At 40.8% G+C, this 22,425-nt stretch overlaps 1 protein-coding gene across 2 annotated transcripts in view; it reads right to left on the bottom strand.

Annotated features, from left to right (window-relative positions):
• Positions 1-2,844: 2,844 nt before the first annotated feature.
• NGF (nerve growth factor) overlaps positions 2,845-22,425 on the bottom strand; it is a 34,273-nt gene continuing 14,692 nt past the window's right edge. Inside the window, exons 1-2 of one of the 2 annotated variants that reach the window (XM_054803448.1) lie at positions 6,983-7,020; positions 2,845-3,692 (exon numbers count right to left, since the gene is read on the bottom strand). In XM_054803448.1, coding sequence (XP_054659423.1) covers positions 2,961-3,680 — 720 coding nt within the window. In that variant the 5' untranslated portion in view covers positions 3,681-3,692; positions 6,983-7,020 and the 3' untranslated portion in view covers positions 2,845-2,960. Of the gene's footprint in view, positions 3,693-6,982; positions 7,021-22,425 lie in introns of those variants that run through there. The other variant, XM_054803447.1, reaches the window with a different exon arrangement.

The raw sequence follows: 22,425 nt of genomic DNA, 5'->3' as shown, positions 1-22,425 counted from the left end.
TGCCTGGGCTTTATCAAGAATATTTCTCTGTTGCTGGAGGTAACAGGGCAGTGTGATGCTGGTTACTGCAAGAATGGCTAGGACTACTGTTTTAAATGCTAGTCTTTAAATGTGGCACAAACATCTGCAAGTGGAGTGAAGTTTGAGTGCTGCAGGGGGAATCTCACAGCTTGGGTTTGTGTAGCTGTGGTCAGAGATGGAACCTTATCTTGCCGTCTAAGCGCACAGTAAATAAAAAAATTGAAATATGGCAATGATTCTCTTTCTAAAAATGCACTTTTCCAGATCGTTCTTATTTAATAATCGTCAAACCCCACATTCTCATTAAATTAATTTCTTAAAATACTTCACCACTTCTCAGCAGATCATTGGTCACATCGACGTGTCACACAGGCATAACAATAACATATATGCAAGGAGAGTAATGATGTATACCCTTAAAATTTAAGTCACAGGCATGCGTTTGTAGCTCTAAGCCTGGAATTCCAGATTCTGCAGTTAACAGTGGGATCAAGATCAAATGTGAATGCATCAAACTGTCCTTTTCACTCTTCCACTCTCCCTTTTGAGACCATTTTTTATGAACAGGCAAGAAATGTCAGTTATACAATAGATCACTGTCATGAAGGACAAACCAGTAGTCTAGTTTCAGTCTTGGGAGCACAAAATAAAAATCAGCTGAAGGGATAAATGTGGAATAGATTGCATCAATATCTGCAAGACTAAATAAACCTTCCCCCCATAATGAATAGCTAAATGTTTATTAACAGAAATTTTAATCAAGGTCCAGATCTATAACAGTAGTTCATAGAGCTTTTAACAACAGCTCTTTGTCCCTCAGATTGGGTGTTCTAGGTAGCAGTAACTTGTTCTTGGCAAGAATGTGCTTTAAGGTGAAGTCAGAGGAACTCTTAAGTAGGCTGGATGTGGAAGGAATGTCAGCTCCCAAGATCACTTTAAGAAGAAAGTCGTCAGTCTCAGGGCTCTTTGAAGCAATGCCAAGTCTTACACATGTTTGGAATTACCAAATGCATTCATGAGACACTTTCAATTGCAGTTTTGTCATGTCAGTAGTAAAATCATGGCAGTCTCCATAAACCTGGAAGTCCTGGATGAGTAGCAGCTTCATTTTTCCCTAGTTGCATTGTGTCATGTACGGTAAAGAGCACTTCCAAAGCAGATTTATTACTTTTGTCCATTGCTTTAAGGCCACCAAAGAGGACAGGTGGGACTCTGCTCCAATTCTGCATTTTTCTTTGCTTTGGAATACTGTGTGTTTCACTGACCTCTCCTGTGCTGACTGGCAGGTGGCAGCCGCTGCTATTGCGTTGTGCTACTGGGTCAGAGCATCTGATGCCTACATGATTGCACTGTAAGTATTCCTTAGTCTTCATTGCCTCCCCCAGCTCCAGAACAAGTCGTCATTATTTGGAGGACACAGGACAGTCAGGAGCCTGCCCTATCCTTGACCTTTCGGATAACTGACTATTCATGCAAATATTGCAAATATGTTGTTCTGGAGAGAGCAAAACATTCTCACTGGCATATTGCTGTCCCACACCATAACCACCTACCAGAGGGGGCTGAAATGTGGCATACCAGTGATTATCAGGAATGGTCTCTGTCTCAGGGCCTTCCACTTCACACAGACTGGCACTGTCATACCAGAAAGCATATCTTGCCTAGGTTTGGTTATTTCCACTGGCATTATTTTACCACAGTGCATTTTCTTTGCTGCCCTTCTTTGCTGTTTACATGGAGGAAGCAAATGTCAGGTCTGCTTTTTTCATTAAAGAAATAACTGTACATGAGGGAGGGCAAGGGTGAAAGTGTGCCCTCTAGGATTTGGAAGAAACCAAGCTTAAAAACCTTGATGCTATTTGTTTCTGCAATGAATAACAGTTGCTCTTCCAAAGGAGACAATGAGAGAAACCGCAGCTTTATTCAGTGTGCAGTGACTGAAACACCCATCACAAGCCTCAGGCTCCACCATGTGCTTCTAGCGACCAATGTTCTCCAAAGCACAGAAATTATGACCATAGGGTTATTTTGGGGCTCCTTGCTAAATCACAGCCTCAGTGATTTGATTTTTTTTTTTCTTTTCTTCTATTATGTATGAAAAGAACTTGCTCCTATGGCAAGTCCCCATTGCCAAAATACTAGTTTGAGAGAATTTACAAATTTTAATTATAAGCCACATTAACTTTTTAAATTTATATATGTATATTGACATTTGCAGCCCCATCACTCTAATATAGCTCATAAGTAATGAGCTGTAAAATGCCATTTTAATGCAAAAACACATACGTCTAGATTCTACTGTTGTGCAGACGAATGTTCCAAAATAATTCAGAATGGATTATTTTTGCAGTGAAAATAATTTGGCAATTTTAAAAAAATGCACTAAAGGTCTTGCTTAGAAATTTATCTAGCAACATGAAGAACTAGTATTTCCACCAGGAGTTGACTAAGATGTTTGATTATATAAGATTAATATCTTGATGGCTAATTAGTAAAACGAAGCAAGGTTTGAAAGGTCTTTTTCAGTCTTTTGGTAGTTGGACAAAACATTTCAATTTCAAATAAACCTACAGGATTTTCACAGTAAGCTAGCAGGTTTTGTGAGGAAAATTCTTTTGTTGTGGAAGAGAGGCATATACGTGAAAACTGTGTGGAAAATGTTTTCTTTTTGTAGAATGGCGAGCAAAGATTGTTTAGTAGTCCTGTAAACATTTCAGAGTTGTAGGGCTGAATGAGACTACGGTGAACATGTTTTGAAGGGTTCTGCCAGTAAATAAATTGCAAAACACAAAAGATTTCCAAAAGAGTTTAATAAATAATGAGGTTCTTTCTGTACTGTATAAACTATAAATATACCATGCAGTCCTTTATAACTTAAAATAATTTACAGACTTGAGGTAGGGGGGTAGGAGGATGTTGTCATGGGGTTTCGATCCATCTCAGGGTCTCCCTGACTTCCTGCTGAGCACACACACACAGGCTGTGTCAATTCGAATAAATCGCCAGGCTGCTTGCTTGCCCTCCATCGTCAGCGCTTTGACAAAGGTGTGTGTTGTGGTGCAGTACGAGTTCCAGTGCTTTGCATCGATCCCTCGGCACCCACTGGAGACTGGCTTAGGGTCCCTGCACTTGGTCTCAAAAAAGTACTGCTTAAAAATGTTGTTGTTGATGTTGACCTCTCCCAACACTGTCACCTCTTTGCCTTTAATGTCAGTAGCTGTGGTTTTGTCCCCAACCCACATGCTGACGCTGTCACACACTGAGAACTCTCCCCGGTGTAATACGGGATGTGTGGTCCTCTTGGTCCTGGCAGTCCTGTTGAGAGAACCTGCACTGCTGAGAAATCCCATATTCTGTCCTTGCCCTGACACTGGGGGGGGCTGTGTGCTGAACAGCACCCGAGGAGACCGGAACCGCCTCTTCTTAAACAATTTGGGGTCCATGGTAATATTTATAGCTTCTCCTCTACCTGTTGTCCAAGTGGAGTGGCCATGGGCTGTCTGTGGAGCTGCCTTGGGAATGTGGTGTCTGTTACTCCGGTGGGTAGTGAGCAGGGAATGTTCTGCAGGATACTCCAGTGGAGCATTGTCCTCTGACTTTGGAGCTGCCTGTGTGCCGATCAAAAAAGCTACAATCAGAGTGTAGTACAGCATGGACATTACGCTATGCACCTAGAACAAAAGAAAAACGTAGTGTTACTGTAAGCCATGCTGGCACAAACGGATGTCATCGCTGACAATAAATTTGTAGGATACCCAGGGTCATACAGATTTCATCAGGTATTCATGTGGGTGCCAGATGTCGTTCTTCCGGAAGAGCTCATTCCAACAGCATAAATGTTCTTAATAAAGTGAGAACATTAGAAAATAATAGCTAGATTATTATTAATTCCTCTGGTATTTGTTATTAGAACACTGTTTATGAAGCACTTGCTTGGTGTTATTAATGTGGAGACCATATGGCGACAGCATGTTCCCAGGAGTAAAATCTCTAGTGATTTTTGCAGCAACCTTTTTGGCCAGGGCTGGTCTCTTGGCTGCAAATACCCTGCAGTGTAGTGAGAGCAGAAGCAGTCCCTTGGCTAAAATAGATGTCCATTCAGTTAATTAGCCTGCAGAGGTGTCCTTGGGGCTAGGGCGGGGACCGCCAAGCCAGTATTTGTGGAAGGGGGGGAGCCCCGGTGTGTCGTGCCATCATCACACACTCAACAGCCACGCTTACCTGCCGTGTGGACAGGCCCCACCGCTCTGGCTGGCTCAGCAGCCTCCATCTATCCTCTCTGCCCTTTTGGGATGCACCACATTGCTGATTTTGGGCAGATAAAGCCCAAGCTCCTTCCCAGAAGAGCTCAGGCATCACATGTCACAAGGGCAGGTGGGATTTTTCCATGTTCAAGCTGCCTATTAGGACAAATATGGGTATTACATAGGAGTGCCGTGGGTGACAGGCTACTTCTGGGTTGGCATCTTAGGTATAGCCCAGCTAAAACCATTGTGGCTGTAGTACTGGGAATTACGTACAGGGAAACACCTTCCTTTTTTCAGAGTGCCGTGAGCAAGAAGCTCCACAAACATCACTGCATAGCAGATCCAGTGCCAGTGCTAGTCTTCCTTTGATCTGGAGAATATGCGCATCTGTTTGGGTATGGAAAAGTGTGAGACAAACGTCTAAAACTTTGCTAGGAACAATTTTATGCTGGAAAACCAGCAGCAGTAATACCTTGTTAGGTAACTACTATGTGTTGACTAATTCAGCCACATGTTGGGTTAACAAATCAGCAGCAGACATCCTGGGAATAAGAGACATCCAAAAATGATTTGAAATTGCAGTTAAGGGCAGACATTGTATTTCCTCTGTGAAGACTTAATAAGCAGAGACGGGGTATAAACAGAAAAAAAAACCCCTACCAAACGAGGCTCCTCCCCTGTCTCTCTGCCTTGTTTTGCCTGACATGTCTCAGCTGGCCCCGAATTACGCTGTGTCCGGCCAGCAGGCAGGCAGCCGCACACAGACTGGACAAACAGGGTTTTGTAAAAGAGGAATCAGGCTCTGCAGTTCCACTGTGATTTCCCAGCATGTCTTAATGTTTTTTCTGGGTGTGGGTCAATTACTGTTGAAGTTCCCCCTCTCTTTTTCTCTTCAGCTTTCTCACACTAGAATCCCAGGCAGCACTAAAGCACTCAACCAGGGCTTTAGCTTTGCTAGAGCACGATCTTGCAGAAAAAGCAGAACCCTAAGATGTCCCATAGGATCTCGTGTGGATAGTCTTATCTCAGACAAGACCTGAAATGAAATAAAAAGCTGTAGTTGCGTAGGGCTGGGCAAGCATTTAAGAAATGAGCAGGAGATGCCAAGTGAAGGTAGTGACTGAAGAGGGTGAAGGTGCTACAGTCGCTGCGTCAAGGGGAGAAAAGAAGGGGAAGGCCAAAAGCCCCGTTAGCAGTTTGTCTGTGCAACGATTGGGCTGGAAGAATTGGGGACAAAATGATGATGAGCAGAGTCAAATCTCTCTCTCAGAGAAAATCCTTACTGTTCCGAAGCTACTTTAATTTGCTTAAAACAAGGCTGAGGGTTGCTGCTTTCCCACATGCTGCTCGTGCTTGAGCAGTCACCATCGTCTGTATAAGGAAATAGAGCTGGATGTAGCTCAATAGCTTCGCTATGCACGATTGAGAGAGTAACCCCTTGTTCTACAACCAAATTAAAATCAGATGGTTCATTACATCTCTAAAGAGTTAGCTTTCCCGACAGAAATGTTAATGGAAAAGGTTTGCAGAACAAAATCCAGGCACAATTTAGACATGCCAATAGCAGCCTCAACCTATTGTGTTTATACATAAACCCTTTTTTTATTATTTCCTTCTATAGGAAAGAGACATTGCAATGTCAGCAAAGAGCTGTTTCTGGTTTTGTGCTATACAAGATTCACTGGTCTAAAATGCAGCTACATTTATCTCCCTTCTCTGAGTTTCTTATGTTGAGCTTCTTGCTTTAAGGCCATTAACACAAAATCAGAAAGATCTCACCTGCTTGTTTTTCTTTTTCTTTTTAAAAAAAAAAAAACAAAAACAACTTGCCTTGTATTTCCTCTCTGTGTGGTAAAGCATTCTGGGGGGAGTGTGGCCCAAACACAGACAAAATGTATTTGGGATACCTGGTAGTTTTCCTGAAGATTCAAAATTGAATATTTTAATCAATTATTAAATTAGTGGAGAATAGAAACTGACAGATTAAAAAAGTGGACTAGACTTCATGACAACACAAGCAAAAAAGTTCACATTTAAAGAATAAGTATGCCTTAGACTGTGAGGACTGCGGACTTTTTTGCTGACATGTACAGATATTTTACGGGCTGCTTCAGGGGGTTATTTCTAAACTTTGTCACACGGTTACTAGACCCGTTCACGGTGCTTTCTGGAAGTGTTCCCAGTGCACGCCAAGCGCAGCCACCTGAACTTCCAGGGAGATGCACAGCTGCCCACTCTAGCGCTGGTAGTACACAGTTATCTGTAACATCGGCCACAAAGGTTAGCACAGGCATTTCGATGCCAAAAATACAAAAGCTGTACTAAACCAGAGGATGTTTGATGAGAACCATGGCTTCTAAATGGACCATCTCTTATTAAACATCCCTCACAAAAGGTACGATGTCTGGAGACAGAATAAAAGATGACGGAGTAAGTGGAAACTCCCATTTTAGCCAGACAATAGCTAGCTAGCGGGTATCAGTGAACCAACTTGTTTAACAAGGCAAAGAACTAAGCTTTTCCAAACCTGCCCTTGTTTTTATTCTTTAGAAGACAGACCAATGATTTTTTAAGTTCAACACGACAACTTTCTTCCCCACTTGTATGCTGGTCAAGTGTCATTTAAACACTTCTGCTATAGCTGTCAGGTTGCTGTGGGATACTGGTAAGAGATGATTTCGGTCTGCTCTGAGAAGAGTGTGTGTTGTGCTTACCTCTGAGTATACTGCACAAAAAACTGCTCCCCCAGCAATGTCTTTATTTCATCCAGACGCTGAGCTGGGGTTGGCTGCAGCATGCCATCGGGCCAGTTTGACTGCGTAGCTGAGTCTGGGAGTTGCTTATTCTGTGTTCCACTAGAAGTAGAAGTATTTGTTTCAATAATTAGCCAGCAAATAAGTGTTTTCAGTACCATTCCCCACTTGATAGCAGGAGTACAGGGACAAATCCACTTGCTTGGCTCTCTGAACTGTGCCTTTTTCGCTGTTACAGTGTAAACCTTGTCTAAAGTGCAGTTCTCGACTTTGAAGAGCAGCACGTTTGTAAGACAGAGCTACCTTTATTCTGCACCTTTACCAGACCGTTGTTAACACCCCATTGCTCCCGATCCCTCTTGGGCGTCTTCCAGGCTTACCAAAACCAGGAGTAATGCAGCATACTGAAGCAATACCTGCTGATGTCACTATCTGAGCTCAGTTTGCACAGTAGCGATAGACAAATGAGGGCTTAGACCCCCCCCATCGTTGTCTGGGAAGCGAGTCTGGTTACAAGTAAAGGCACCGCAAGTTCATCAGGGAGTGTAGTGATAGGGCAAGGGGTAATGGGTTTACACTAAAAGAGGGTAAATTTAGATGAGATGTTAGGAAGAAATCCTTCCCTGTGAGGGTGCTGAGGCCCTGGCACAGGTTGCCCAGAGAAGCTGTGGCTGCCCCTGGCTCCCTGGCAGGGTTCAAGGCCAGGTTGGATGGGGCTTTGGGCAACCTGGGCTAGTGGAGGGTGTCCCTGCCTGTGGCAGGGGGTTGGAACTAGATGGGCTGTGAGGTCCCTTCCAACCCAAACCATTCGATGATTCTATGAGTTGTGTGCCAGCAAACGCAGATGCTGTAAAACTCAGCAGTTACTTTGCTTGGCTGTCCAGGTTGGTCTAAACAGTGCTATCACCAGCCCCGTGTCCTTTTTCTGTCACAGTACTTGAAAATGGTGCACTCTTATTGTCACTACTCAAACACTCAAAACCAGCGACGTTTGTAGTACCTGCAGGACATGAACCTGTCTATGCCCTATCCACAAATCTGCTATGCACACATCTTAGTTACACAGTTCGTGCCCCGCGTTTTCTCTTCTTATGATGCCCCAAACGCTGGAAGTCCTTTAGAGACCCTGAAGGGGGGTTGCCAGCATCCATAGTACCCTACATTCTGAACAGCCAGTGGAAAGTAACTTTTATTTCTCCTTTGAGTTTTTGTCAATACATACAGTTACAGTCATTGATTGTAATGTTCCACGTGAAATTCCAGCTAGGCACAGGATAGTTCTAGCCTCTCCCATCCCCCCCATCATTGTTTGAGCTAAGTATGAAGAAATGCAATTGCAAAGTTGGCTGGGATGGTTTGTAGTAGCATCACATTTAGTGAAAGTGAGTGCAGCTCTGCAGACTGGAGGGATGAAACACCTCACCAGCAATAGTGACTGGACTCTGCGGATTGTTTGGAACATGCATTCCACTTGAGCAATTTCATAAGAGACTGCTGGGGGGTCTGTTTCAGCGAAGAGATGATGCCTGAGTTCTTTCATTCATGCATGGGGGAAAAAAAAAAAAAGAAAAAAAAAAATTCTAAGGCTTTTATACTGCCAGAGCAAAAAGATGCCGTGTGCTAGAAGCTAGCAAATTGGTCAGCCTCAGCACTGGATACCTGCAATTTTAGGGAAAAACCCCAGAAAATAATTATACTGTAAGAAAGGAAACTCAGAGACAAGCTTGGGATGACCTTTTAGGGGGGTGAACCAAGTGTGTCCTTACCTGATGGAATCTCTTAAGACCTTTGGCAAACTAGCACTGGTGAGGTGACAAGACGATGAGTTACCCTCTCTCTGCTCTAGGCAGGCTTCCTTTTTTCACCAGTATTCAGGCAGGAACCAGGTGAGGGCCAGAGACATACTTGAGTCGTCTTGGCTTACGAGAGAATCTGAAGACCTTTCACAGGACAAAGGCCTTAAACTTTGGGGTTTTTTTGGGGTATGTGATTCAACGTGGGTCCAAATGAGCTATTTGGCTGGGGTACTCTTTTCATTGAGGCAACATAAACTGTAGACCTGCTCCTGGATTTAGGAGAAATTGGCCCGAAGATAAGGGTAGCTGCTGAAGCCTAGTGAAGAAAAGGAAAGCAATGGGCTGAAAGCAACAGCTACAACAGCAGGGAAATCTCTTAGTTCAGCAGGTAATCAGAAGGAGAATCATAGATTGCCATTTTTTGGCAGAGAATTATCTGATCGTGGCTGATTTTTGAGAAGGACTGAAGATACAAAACTTGCAGACACATAAAGGCACATACTTAAATGCTTGTCCTCTGGCTACTGCAAAGGCAGAAATAACTCCAGTCTCAATTACTACACTGTGAATGGTCATATAGACCCCAGTTCAAAGGAATACCATTATTTTCTTCACAAATTAAATCCAGCATTCTGACACCTTCTCAGCAGAGTACACTTCTGACTGTAAATTCATGAGTGCCATTGAAAGTGATAGAAATAGTATTTTATTAATCTTAAGCAGATAGCTTATCCATTCCATTTAATAAGGTAAATAAGGGTTGTATAAGATACTTCTGTACTGCAAAAGATCCTGCTGGATCCAGTGTGGAAATTCAAGTGCATTTGCTAAGGAGAACACGCTGCTAACGCCAAAGCGTGAACTGGATTCATTTTACACCTGCACAATTTCTGTCCACAGGAGAGCTGGCTGCCAGTAACTGTAGCCACTGGGTTTGGCTCTTACCAAGATCCAAATACAAGCTACTCAATTTTTAAAAATCTAACTGAAATCTTCCAAGTCCTTTTTCAAGCAGTGCAGAGCACAGAAGTCAAATCTGTTACGTGCTCATTGTATCGCGTTGTGCAACACTTCTGCAATGGTTTGGCCGCTCTTTTGATTTGCTGCTGTCGGTAGATCACGGCTCATGTTCTACTGTACCTGCGTGGTTGAAGTATTTAAGAATTAAAGGTCAAACAAAGTTCTAAAATCCAAAGCTTCGGGCTACCAGACTGAATATACTATATTTTTGCAAGAATGCACTAGTAAAGTAATAACCCTTTCAGTGAACTCTTGACAGTTTAGTAACAGTAATGATAGAGCTATAAAATGCTGGCCACTGCCAAAAATAATCCCAACAACTTTTCCGACTGTTCTGCCACCCTAAGAAAACACTACTTGAGTTCCAACTGGCTGGTTTTTAACCACAAAAGAGTTTATTTTCAGCAGGGCTTTTTTTTTTAAGTTCTTTTACTTTTTCCCGGATTCCCGGTTGTGGTGGAATCCAGTAAATGATGCAGTACTATTCAAATGATGCTGAAGACACCATCAATATACTATTCCTCTCTACCTACCATTCCCAGAGATTAATAAAATATCCTACTGAAGTAAGTATTTCTTCAGAATTTACATGCATTCAGGATTACAGACCGGGGCAGTGGGGTGTGGGGAAATACCACATCATTCGTATTAGTCTTAGCACAAATAGTAGGAGTGGCACATTATAAATATATAAAATGCTATTTGCACATGAATGCTTCATAGAGGTTTACAGTAAAACAAATGTAGTATTTCCCAATTGATGTAAGGGCTGTCTGAATAAGGTAATAATTGAAATATATATGATCAGTCTCCCTATTTCTTTGCTTATTTGGCAATCACGCAGTAAAAATGCCACTAGTAACAGCTGAACAGTCTAAAAGCAATATTACAAGGGGCTTAATATAAGAGTGGAGAGATGGATCACATAAAAAAGCAGGTGGTTCTCTGTCCTGACAAACTCTTTGCTTGCAGGCACCTGTAAGCAAAACGAGTGCCAAACAAAACAAGTATGTACAGGGAATTCCCCCTTTTTTAAACAGTTACCCCAGAGAATCTGAGGAAGAATGGACGAAAAGGGTATGTTGCCTGGAAACTTATTTAGAATTGAAAATTCAGTAAATTTACTAAATTAATTGCTTTCAATAAGAATAGCAGTGCTTAAAATTGTTGCCAAATCTCTGTATAGATCTCTGTTCCATGTAAAGCCCCCAAACTTGTAACTCTTGATTCCGGTGCAGAACAATTTCAATGCAGACTGCAGTACTTGGCCAGTTAGCAGCTGGGTTATAAGGCGTATAAAGATATATGTGAGAGTTTTGGAATTCCAAGAGCAATTTATAGATTTGACACTTCTCTGTGAAAACTGCCATTGAATTTTGGCAGCTCTGTTTTTTGCTAAAATACAGAAACATGGCTCTTTTAAACCTGGAAGATTGATAAAGTATCATTACGGTGGGGAGAAAAAATCATGTACTATGTTGAAGTAGTTCTGTTTCATGAGTACCAGTTGTATAACTGGAAATATAGCATGGAAGATTGGACTCCAGGACATCACCCACTCTTCCTCCCCAGGACACTGAACAGTGCAGGTTCTCATTTCAAGAATGTTAATGTTTTATTTTAAATTTTCTGACGGAGAGAAGATGGAAGCTTGATTTAGCACAACTCCAGCAGACCAGTAGTGGTGATGTTTAAACAACATAAACTCCTCCCTCAGGTACTCGGCTCTGTCAGAACAAATCAGAAATTCTTCTTTTGCGCATCTGTCACAATCGTAATGTTTTAAATAGCTTTTCTGAGGGGTGTATTTTAAACAGAAGTGACTGGACTTAACCAACACAGGAGGGTCCCTTCCAGTTACGTGTTCTTCTAAAATCAGCTGTTTTCACAGAATAAAATTATATATACTTGAAATCTCACCATGTGAGACTTGAAAGAGCAGGAAAATTATATATACTGATGTATATATATACAAAACATCAACATCGTGTTTTGTTACATTTCAGGTGTATTTTTACATTTGCGTTTAAAGTGGATTGATTTTGTGCTTTCATTGACTCAGTAGGAGAGGCTGGGGGAGACAGATGAAAACCTGCTACCTGAAATTTACTTGAAAAACGTATAATTACATTTCAGAAAGTTCATGGTCGTCTAGTGTTTCTTATTTCTGGTTACATTTCACCATGATATCATGAACAACGGACAGCTTTCCAGTAGGGAAATTTGCTCTGGGGCTTATAAGAACTTCCCAGTATCCATCAGTCCCAGGGCATTCAGGGCACTCTGAGAAGAATCATCCTTGAGATGAAGAACAGTTTTCTTTTTTCTCAGAGCTGTAGAACAAAGGGAAACAATTGTGGTGTTCTTTGTTGCCAGCGTAGTGCGTTTCTAGTAATTTAATTGCCAGCAGCAATTGTAGTCTCACTGTGCCGCCTTGTTTCAACTAGAAACGGTACTCGGAAACCAATCATCCGCGTTTGGTTTCGCAGGTTCAGCAATAATGCTGTTCTTTTATACAGCGTGGCACCTCTAGAACGATCATTGTGAGGTGAAGCAAAACATTTTTTGTCATGGCCAAGAACAATAGAAGTTTTAGCCACAAGGGTATATAAAGCTTTCCTGCTAGGCCGTCTGACAGGCCGCCAGCACTTTAATCGTGATAACCTTTAAGGTTTAATTTACAAATATTGCACTAATACAATGAAGAACTCCTACTATCAAATCACAGTCTTCTCCTTCAGGGCAAATCCCTACCTTACAGTGTCTCTTACAGTTCTACAGAGATGATTTATCCCTTCCTAGTGTTGGTATATTGACTGAGTCCTCCAAATGCTGTAAGTTAAAAAAGAGATTCAGTCATTAACAGTCAGACCGCAATGAATGTAAGATACATTCTCTTGAGACAAATGGAGGGATCATTTTCAATCAGACCTCTAAGTTGCACGTGATTTAGATCCAGCCACCAAACTACAGGTTAAAAAAAAAATGCTTTTTTTTTTTACAGAATGATGACTTACTGTCCACTCAGAAACACAGAAGAGTTTTCCGCAGTGAACTCTAAGGGCTGAGGATGTGCATTTAGCAATGAAAGCATTTCAGTTTTCAGCCCAATTCATTTTTCACTTAACTTTTGCTGATGGTGTGATCTGTGTGTTTATTGCCACGTGCTTCTGCTAAATGTGAGTGGGGATGGGGTGGGCAGGAAAAAGCTCCTCATTATTAGTTTGTTAGAGATTAATACACACTCTGTGTATTAAAAGTGCGTGATTCCATCATGTCTGGTTGGAATGTATTCTTGCTTTCCTTGAAGAGTGCGTGTGCTTTTGTCCTTTGTGGTTTTTGTCTTAACATTATATAGTTCTGTAATGATGGTGATTGTATTGCTTTGTGAAATCTCACCATGTGAGACTTGAAAGACCAGGAAAATAAATAAAAACCTGGTGGAGCAATCAGTAATTAAAGCCATACTGCTGTCTTACAGTTCTACCAGCATGAAGTGGAAACTAAGACCAAGCCTTGATTTTATACCAGGACACGTCTAACACCTCACGTAGTTACTGTCATGGCACTAAACAGGTCAGAGCATCCTCAGCTTCCGTGAAGTGTGTTGCTGCTTGAATTGAAGGAAGAAATTTTTCCGAAATGCTTTGGCAAGCTTTTTTGTTGTTTGTCATCCATAATGCACCGGTAAAGCTTTAATTATGTCTCGGTTTTTATCCTAGATACTTACTATTTGCTGCACACAGAGTACTGATTAGGCTGTTAGAGAGCAGAACCCCATGATAATATGTAAGACCTGGCTGTCTTGTAGGTCTTGAGGTTCTTGGGTATCTTGCTGCTTCCAGTAATGCCTGACTAGGTAAAGTGAAGCACTGGAATTGAATTTGGGCTATCAATCAGTGTATTATTACTATCTATAAATGTTAGTAAAAATGAAGCATGTTTGTCCGTAATACAGAATATTTTAATAGAGAAGACAGCGCAGCCTTCTAATTGCACATTCACCAGATTCCATTAAAGTAGCTCCTACGCTAGTAAGATAAAAGATAAATTAACGCTCAATTTGGCTCGATCACATACAGCAAGTAAATGATTTTCGAAATAAAAATAAACATAGGCAATAAACATAGGCATAGAATGTTGTAATTTAAAGCATGATACAATTTGGAATGTTGTTTTCTGTCATTCTTGAAGTTGTTGGCGTATTTTAGGGATGTGCAAAAAATAAACAGAAAGGATATTTGAATATTTTTGTCTTCGTGATTACAGAAATGCTGATATATCTTGAATTTATGAAATGACACATATTTCAGAAGTGAGCTCCTTAGTGCGAATAACCTAGTGACTCTCAAGTCTCATGCTTGCAATTCATGCAGAAGGCTTGTGAGAACACACATCTGATTGACCAATTTTGTAATTCAGATTGCAGGAAACAGAAGAAAACCAACATCGCAATAGGAGGGAATGATAGTTTTCAGAGTATTGACTGAGCCAATAGTCCCCAATGAATTTGATTAGACTTCTCCCTTTCAGAGATGAGAAGTGGTTGCTTTATTCAATAAGGACAAAAGAAGAAATTCATACTGTATAGGGTTTGACCCAGCGGTGAAGCGTGTGCGCTTCTTCCCAGTGTCACAATATGGAGCGTGTGTGCTGTGCTAAGGCTACTGCGAGCAGATGGTTTGCAGCCAGTAAACTGCTGCTTGTTTTCTGGCATTATTTGCAATGATGGATGATACGCTTGGCTGTCTGTGCAGCACATGGGATCATGGAGGTCACCAAAATAAGCAACAAGTAGCATTACTAGTTTTATCTCGCTGCTTCTGGTAGTAAGAGAGAAATGAGGGAGGCAGTTGCTGCTGAAGTTGTTGAGAAGGTATTTACTGGCACATCTTCCTCACTGAAACATTTCAACAGGTATGTAAATTAAAATTTAGCAGTAGCAATTCAGGGAAAAAAAATTCTGAGACCTGAGAGGCCTTGAAGGGAATCCTTAAATCATTATGACTAAGAGCTGTGTCAGAAGCACGGCATTTCAGCTTTCCCTTGTTCTTAGCTGATGAGCAAGAAAATGGGAATTTCTAATGGACTCAAATTTAATTCCTCTATTACATCTACAGTGACTCATCCTGTAAATAAGAGCTTTATGTATGCTGAGGAGCCAGTTGGAAGCTACCTGTGTCTCATACACTTCCTTTTGTTCCAAATGCCTCTAGTGCTGAAATGTTCCTTTGAGTGTTTCTAGGGAGAGCAGTAGACTTGAGAAAAATGCTGCCCTGCAGCGATGAGCATGCATCATGTCACCATGATGATCATCATCACAGGATGTGCAACAAATATCTACCTCTAGATTTCTGACTCAGGTTTAGTCTAGGCAAGGGTAAGAATGAGAATGCTTGATAGGCCATGATGCATCTGACCATTTGGGGTACTTAAGGGAAAATAGCACTATGAGGCTTGACCTGCAGGGGGGGGATTCACCAAATCAGAAACCAATAAGGCTTTGGAAAACACTTCTTAGCATTCATTTTATGCTTATTGGGGGCTAAGTAATGGGAAAGACTTATTTGCAGGAGCCTAATTTTAGGTTTCTTGCAGTAGTCGCCAGAGACTCGTGACACGGGACAGACAGAGCTCAACTTTAAAAGGCTGACTTCGTAACTACTGAGTTGTAAAGCATAATCAAGACTTCTGTTTCTAAGAATGTAATGTTTGGCATCATGATACTCTCACATGTAGAATACACTCATGGGAATTTAGAGTCATCAACAGGCATCTAAAACGTGGCTTCCTTTGGAAAGCACTACATGATCTTCAGGCCATGATGGCCATACCAGTAAAAACTTGCAGCTCTTTTTGTGACAGATTGGCTGTTAGTACAGTGCTAAACACGCACGGAGCCACCCTGACAGAAGAGAAAATTTTATCCTATTTAAGATAACAAAGAAAAACGAATGGTCTTTAAATAAAAGATAAAGAAATTGCCTGTCAGGATAAAAATCTCTTTAAATGCAGCGATGGAAAAATGAATTAATGGCCACTTATCAAAATGAGCAAGAAATCTCTCTGAAAGTAAATGACAGAAAACAGCCTTAGAAGGAGCATGTGCATCTGATTCTCCTGAAGTCGATGGCCTCAATGGCATGAAGCTCATAAAATTAAGTGAGCTAGAGATAAAAATGCTGGCTAGAAATAAGTTATCTGAGCATACTGCAGTTGTATATCATCCCTATATTATCATCTATAAAGCAAATCCTAAAATTAATGATTGACATGTGATGATTACTTTGGAACTTTCAATATAGACTTTAAACTGTGTATATATATTTCATTGAACTCCAGGGTTTCATAAATCCTAATTCATTGGCATGAAGGAGTGACTAAAGATCTCGGGCACTAACTGACAGGAAAACTACCGCAGCATAAATGGGATAAATCCATCCCACCTGTATAAAGTTGGATGCTTTTGAGGTCTGTGGAAACAGATCCTACCCAACTACCAGCCAGCATGAAAGATTGCTGCTCACCTACAGTTCCTGTCCAAAAACGAGAGGAGGAGTTGTTCCCTAGCTGTTGCTTAAAACAGTGAGTCCGAAGGAACTGCCTGAGGGTGGGTGCAGGACTTGTCCTTCTCTCCCTCTACACCTTTCCCAAAAGGATCCTGAGCTGGTTCTGCCAAGTGTCTAACGTGCTGTATTGGGTCCTGAGGTTTCAAAGATGAAATGACCAGAAATGAAAGAACTGGAATTTCGGACTTTATGAAACTACCAAAATCAAACTGGAATTCATCTGGGAAAAGAAAGTATGAGGACAATCAGACTAAAATGTTAGTATACCATCTTACAGCCAAAAGTAGTTAAGGCAGAAAAATACAATGTCTTTAAGGGCCAGTAAACTTTTCCAGCTTATTCAGAAGGGATTATAAATCCTGATTCTTGTCCAAACCCTGATTAATAAGAACCATGTGAGTCCTAACAGCAATGCTAGCATTTAATTTTTATTCAAGCTCATAATTTTCAGTTTTGTTATCCTTTTTCACTCGTCTACCACTGTACAAAGAAATGTGAACCAAATGAGATTTTTAGCAATTGGACAGGTAGTGTAATACATAAAATGTGGTGACTCAAAAAATGAGGTGGGAAATAAAAATGAGCTGATATGTCATGATCAGATTCCCAAAGATAGATTCCATCATCTATAATGTTTCTCTAGATCTTGAATTTGGAAATGAGCATCACGTAAGTACAAAGAGCATCAAGAAATTATGGCCGAGATCCTCATGACTTTTAATACTTGGTGTTTGTGTGCTTCAGGCTTTCCTGTTCCATTCATTCTTAAAATCAAAAAGGAATTTTATCTTCTACAAATCTTCCAGTGCTTTTATAACTGTTTCAAAAGCCTCAACAGTATTTTAATGGGGTAGGAATTCTGAAAATACAAAAGGGAAGTTGAAGTGTGTCTATACTTGGCAAGTCAAAACACAGGAAGGATGCAGCAAAGGAGGCAAGAGTTGAGACAACTTGAAAATGTATGTTCTGCTGAGGATCTGGCTGCGCTTGATAAAAGATTTTGTAGCTGGAGCAGTTCAAAATGACGTATTGGATTTTTTCTCCATTAAAAAACCCCCTTAAGGTTATAGACAAAAGATTGCAAAATAAAACTCCCACCTTATGAAATGGAGATGCTCTTGTGTTAATTCAGAGGTTTCTGAGATAGTGGAGAAATAGTCAATACTGAAACAGAGTATTACTTTGCATACGTAGGACTTTCCATCCAAAAACATGAAGTCATTTTACAAGCACTTAATCAAATAAGCCTTGCCACTAGCTTATGGTCTATCAGTAGAAGTTACTTCTGTAGCAAGTGAAGAATAACACCAAGCAGTAGCTATGGTCCTTTTCTGCATTGCCCTCCCCCTTCTTTTTTTAAAAAAACCCCAACTTCTAGGATATTCTTTCCTATTTCTAAATCTCTTTTACCTTCATTAGACCTATGGAATTCAATTACCTTCTTAGTGATTGAATTCCCTCTCTAATGATTTACTTTACATGACAACATGGAAATCGTGACAAGAAAACTCAAACGAGAGCTTTAGAGATTGACTTTCTTATTTTCATTGCAGCTGAGAATGGGTATTGACCCCACAGCAGTCACATTCCTTCTGTGCCTACCTTACTGTAACTACATTTAACTCATTTTGTTAAAAGTCCACGTAAGGCATGGGAATAATACTTTTAATTAAACTTAAAATGTTAATATTTTTCTGTAAATCAACACCCCCCCAAGCTGAATTGAATGTATACAAAACTAAATAATTGTGCTGTTGCTCGCTAGTGTTTTGACTTCTGTAAATTTGAGAAGTATATCGTTTCTAGACGACTACTGGACATGAGCAGTGGAGAGCAGTGAGCTGTGTCCTGCTATGCATGAGGTGACGTGCAAAGATTTGGGCAGATATTTGCGTACCTTCTCATTGCAAAGCCTGAGCTTGTTCTGAAGATTGTAAAGATGTAGTGATGCTCAAACTCCGGGGCTCCACCTGCCCTTCCCATTTAATTTGCGGTCAAACCAATTTCCTTAGAATTCCTAAGTACTCCAATACAGAGATGTGAAATATGGTGGGTTTTGCCCTCTAAATGAAGCAAGTAGTTTAGTTGGGTGCAAGAAAAACTTTCAGCTTTGAAGGCTTTTCAGTAGTTTCTGGTGACTTAAAAATTGGAAGTTACTAAAGAGGTGGAAAAAAGGGGTTTCCTTCTCTGCCCAGCAAGACCCTTTTAAATCTGGTGCAATTTTGAAATGAGAGGGTAAAAACTCCTAAGAACAGGGTCTGTAGTAGAGCTGTCCACAAAAAATCTGGAAACATCACCAAATAAAACAAAGTAAAACACAGAAACACTTGAAAGAGTTATCAGATTGCAGTATTATCTGTGTGACTGTTGTAATGTTCTCCAGAAGCACAAGTAGTTCTTACAGGAGAAATAAGTGTCTCCTGACATCTAGGGTGGTTTACCAAGAAAAACATAAAATTCTTACTATTGCTTAGACCTTTAAGCCATTTGTTCTAATACTTTGGCTCATCTCTACACGATCAGAAAAAGGAAACAAGCAAATAGGATTTAATCTTTGAGTTCTAGCACTTCAGGAGCACCGATGCTACATCATTTAATATGAAGAGACAGAGCTGTTTTGTAAACTGGGGTGCTGCCGGAGTTTTTACTCATGTGCTTTCATACTCCATATGTTTGTACTCGGTACTTACTTAGGATCAAAGTATGGTTTCTGAGTAAATGTGTTGACATCATGCAAAATTCTCCATATTTACATTTTTTTTCCCGGTATGTTTTCTGAACTGTTTTCAGCCTAGAAGATTGTCTTAATTAATTGACAGCAGGGTAAAACATTGCAAAGCTGATCTGCATAAGTGTTCAGGATGTTTGGGAAACAGATCCTATTTCTTCACACTCTTTTATTTGCCTTATTTGTTCATTGTATTTTTCTGTGTGTTTTTTGTGCGTGTGCCTCAAGTGGTAGAAAAACAAGTGTGTTTTTCTCAATGCTTGTAAGCCATATGAGTACTGGTTCCTTCTCTCTTTACTAGAATCCTTTTTTTTTTTGCACCTTTCTTTATGGAATGAATGGATTAAAAAGCAGCAGGGGAATGAGATTACCATCGCCAAGTTCAGCCTGGGACTGCCGCTATGACTAAGCACCAAACGCACACGATATGCACTTGCACTAAATCATTCCATGAGGGCCAGCCCGACCTGCGCGTTCCCTGGCTAAACAGAACAGCCGGCTTGTGCAACGCTCATGCTGATTTGATAAGGATTTGCTGGGCAGCACACTCAAGGACCAGCAATATATTCCTGCTGGTAAAATTTCATATTCTCTGGAACTCAGTCCTGCCGCTGGTCATAGCTATGTATTGACATATTCGTTTTTGTTTCCTCTCCAGCTCCAAGTGCTGCCTGCTCCACGTGCTTTCTGACTGTGTCCTCTCCTTTACGTGCAAGTCTCCGTGCCTTCTCCTTTCACTCATTGAGACCAGCTGCCTCAGAGTTGCTGCCCTACCCAAACTTCGCTGCAGCGCATCTTGTTGTCTTAAGCATCTTGGCTTTCGCCTTCTGTGGAAGGTATTTACTCTTTACTGTATTAACCCATTGCACAGTTACTCACAGAGTTGCCATGCTAGACAACTGCTGGCAACCATAAAGAGAGGTAGTAACAAAATATAGTGGATTCTGTACATCAGCAACAGGATATATATTCAGAAAAACAAATTCAAACTGCACTTCCTTGTACTGAATAAGTACAGTGTCTTGATTTAGGAGGTTACTTCATTCCTATGCTCTGAGAATCTCAGCTCTGCTTTAGTTGAGACCCTGACACTAAACCTATGAGGCCAGAAAAATACAATCCAAACGTCTGCACCGTGCAAAGCTCCCAGCATCCTGAGTGTGTCAGGCAGCTGCTGCGCAAAAAATCTGACTAATGCTCCCAGAGAGCAAAGATAGGTTGAACTGGGTCCATATTTTAGCTGTGTGATGTGGGCTTCTGGGCACAGACCCAGTGAGCAATGGGCGAGTAGGAGTTTTCTATCTTTGTATTAAGTCAGAGTTTGAGGGGAGGCAGCTGCTATGAATGTTTTAAGATAGGAGGTTTTTCTTCTCCACCCAGACATTTAAGGTGAAATGATATTTAAGGTGAAATTTAAATGTGGGAAGGAGTTTGTCTGGATCTTGAACCAGCAGCCTCTGGAGCCTGACTGCTCTGCAACATCTTTACCTCACACAAAGCTTGAACGATGATCAGTGTAATATGCAGAGAAGTGAATGATGATGCAGAGTGCAAGATGTCCTCCCTTGCTGGGAGTCTGCAGCTGTCTCTGAAATAAACGCCTGTGTCTTTGAACAGTTCTGGTCAGACAGTTATTCTGTGCAAAAGGACAGTTAAACAGAAAAGTGTTTGTAAAGAAAAGTTGTGATCTTTTCTCGTACTGTTTACTCCTTTATACATGGGAATCCTTTAAGCAAAGAAGTTTAAATGAAGTTCAGGCTTCAGCAACTTCTGCTTGAGAACAGGAATCAGGAAGTTGGACCAACCTATCAGCCTCAACAGTGCTTATAAATCTGCAATTGGCAACACACTTGCATTAGGAACGTTCATAGGGTTCTTACGTGTTCATTTTCTATTTTCTGGCATTATCTGGTTTCTGTTACAGTCAAAAAATATAATGGGGAAGATGCATCTCTTTCCTTTTAATTGTGCACTGCACATTTCTACCACTTTTTCTAGAACTCTCTTTGGCCTTGTTCTAAGTCTGAATAAATCTGAATGCCTAAATTGCAGAGCGATGCTAATTGCTGATGTCATTGCATGTCTTTACGCTGTTCACACTTCAGCTTTCTGTGGGGTTCACTGACTTCCCTGCTATACAGAGTTTGAAATGTGGGAATTCTAATAAAAGTAAGCCAGGATTAGAAGATTACTGTTACTGTATTTACCACCGTATTATTTTCCTTGCTGTCTTTTATTACATTAGATATGAACCTTTTTTCCATTTCCATAGTAAGAACAATCAATAGGTCGAATGCGGAACTCTTGGAACTGGGATGATTAAACTGCTGTAACAAGTTTTCTCACCCTACATTCATCAAAACAATCTTGCAGAAGCTGATTAAACAAAAACTTCTTTTAGTACGGTATCACATACCTTATAGAAGATACGGGGGGAGGAGTCAGAGTGGCAGAACGTACTTCTGAAAGTTGTGGAATGGTAACTTGCTATAGGAATGAGAAGCTACAGAAATAATAACTTGTGAATAATACTTGAAGGCTACAGCTGGTAAGTGCAATACAGCTTGAAGTTCAGGTCATGCTTCTTCCGGTTTAATAAGGGAAAAACCCTGCAGACAAATGCACGTATGTTCCTAGCGTGACAAGACGTGAAGAGCCTTTGGTTGCTTGAACTACTGAGAAGGATGGCAGTTCCTAACCCTCATCGGCTTGAGGCAGCACTGCAGCTAGATGTGGTGTGCAAATGCTGTTGATACCACTACTACAAAACGGAGCGTGTTACTCAAACCAGTGTGCATCAAGAGTTATGGCCTGCATGGAAGAGCGCTGTCTTTGTGCAAACTCTGATGTTAAAAAACGGTAACTTGAACTCACAGATATACTGATTACCCTGCTAAAAAAAGACTTGGAATCTCTTCCCAGAATTACAGCATTTTAATTAAAAGAATGTGAGCAAAGTCTTAATCTTGTTAACAGGGATAGACACAGATAAGGCAGAAACAAAATCCACAGCAACATAACCTAAACACGAAAATCGATGGCTTGGAGGCTAGTAACGGCAATGCTAGCTACAGCAACAAAACCGCTCCCTGTCCCTGCTTTTCATACAAAACTAAACTTGACAGTGAATAAGTTGGAAGAAATACTCTTCTGCTTTGTAACATTGAGTTACATCAGTTACATCACACACAGTTATCTGAAGATATATAGTTGAAATGTAGGGAAAGATACTTTAAATTTACAAACAATATCCACAGATAGGTGATTATTTTCTTTAAATTTCCTTTTGGC

Source organism: Grus americana, chromosome 25 (genome assembly GCF_028858705.1).
Source record: "Grus americana isolate bGruAme1 chromosome 25, bGruAme1.mat, whole genome shotgun sequence".
Lineage (NCBI taxonomy): Eukaryota > Metazoa > Chordata > Aves > Gruiformes > Gruidae > Grus > Grus americana.
Note: the sequence above shows the minus strand (reverse complement) of the source record. Positions and strands in the feature narration are given on the sequence as shown.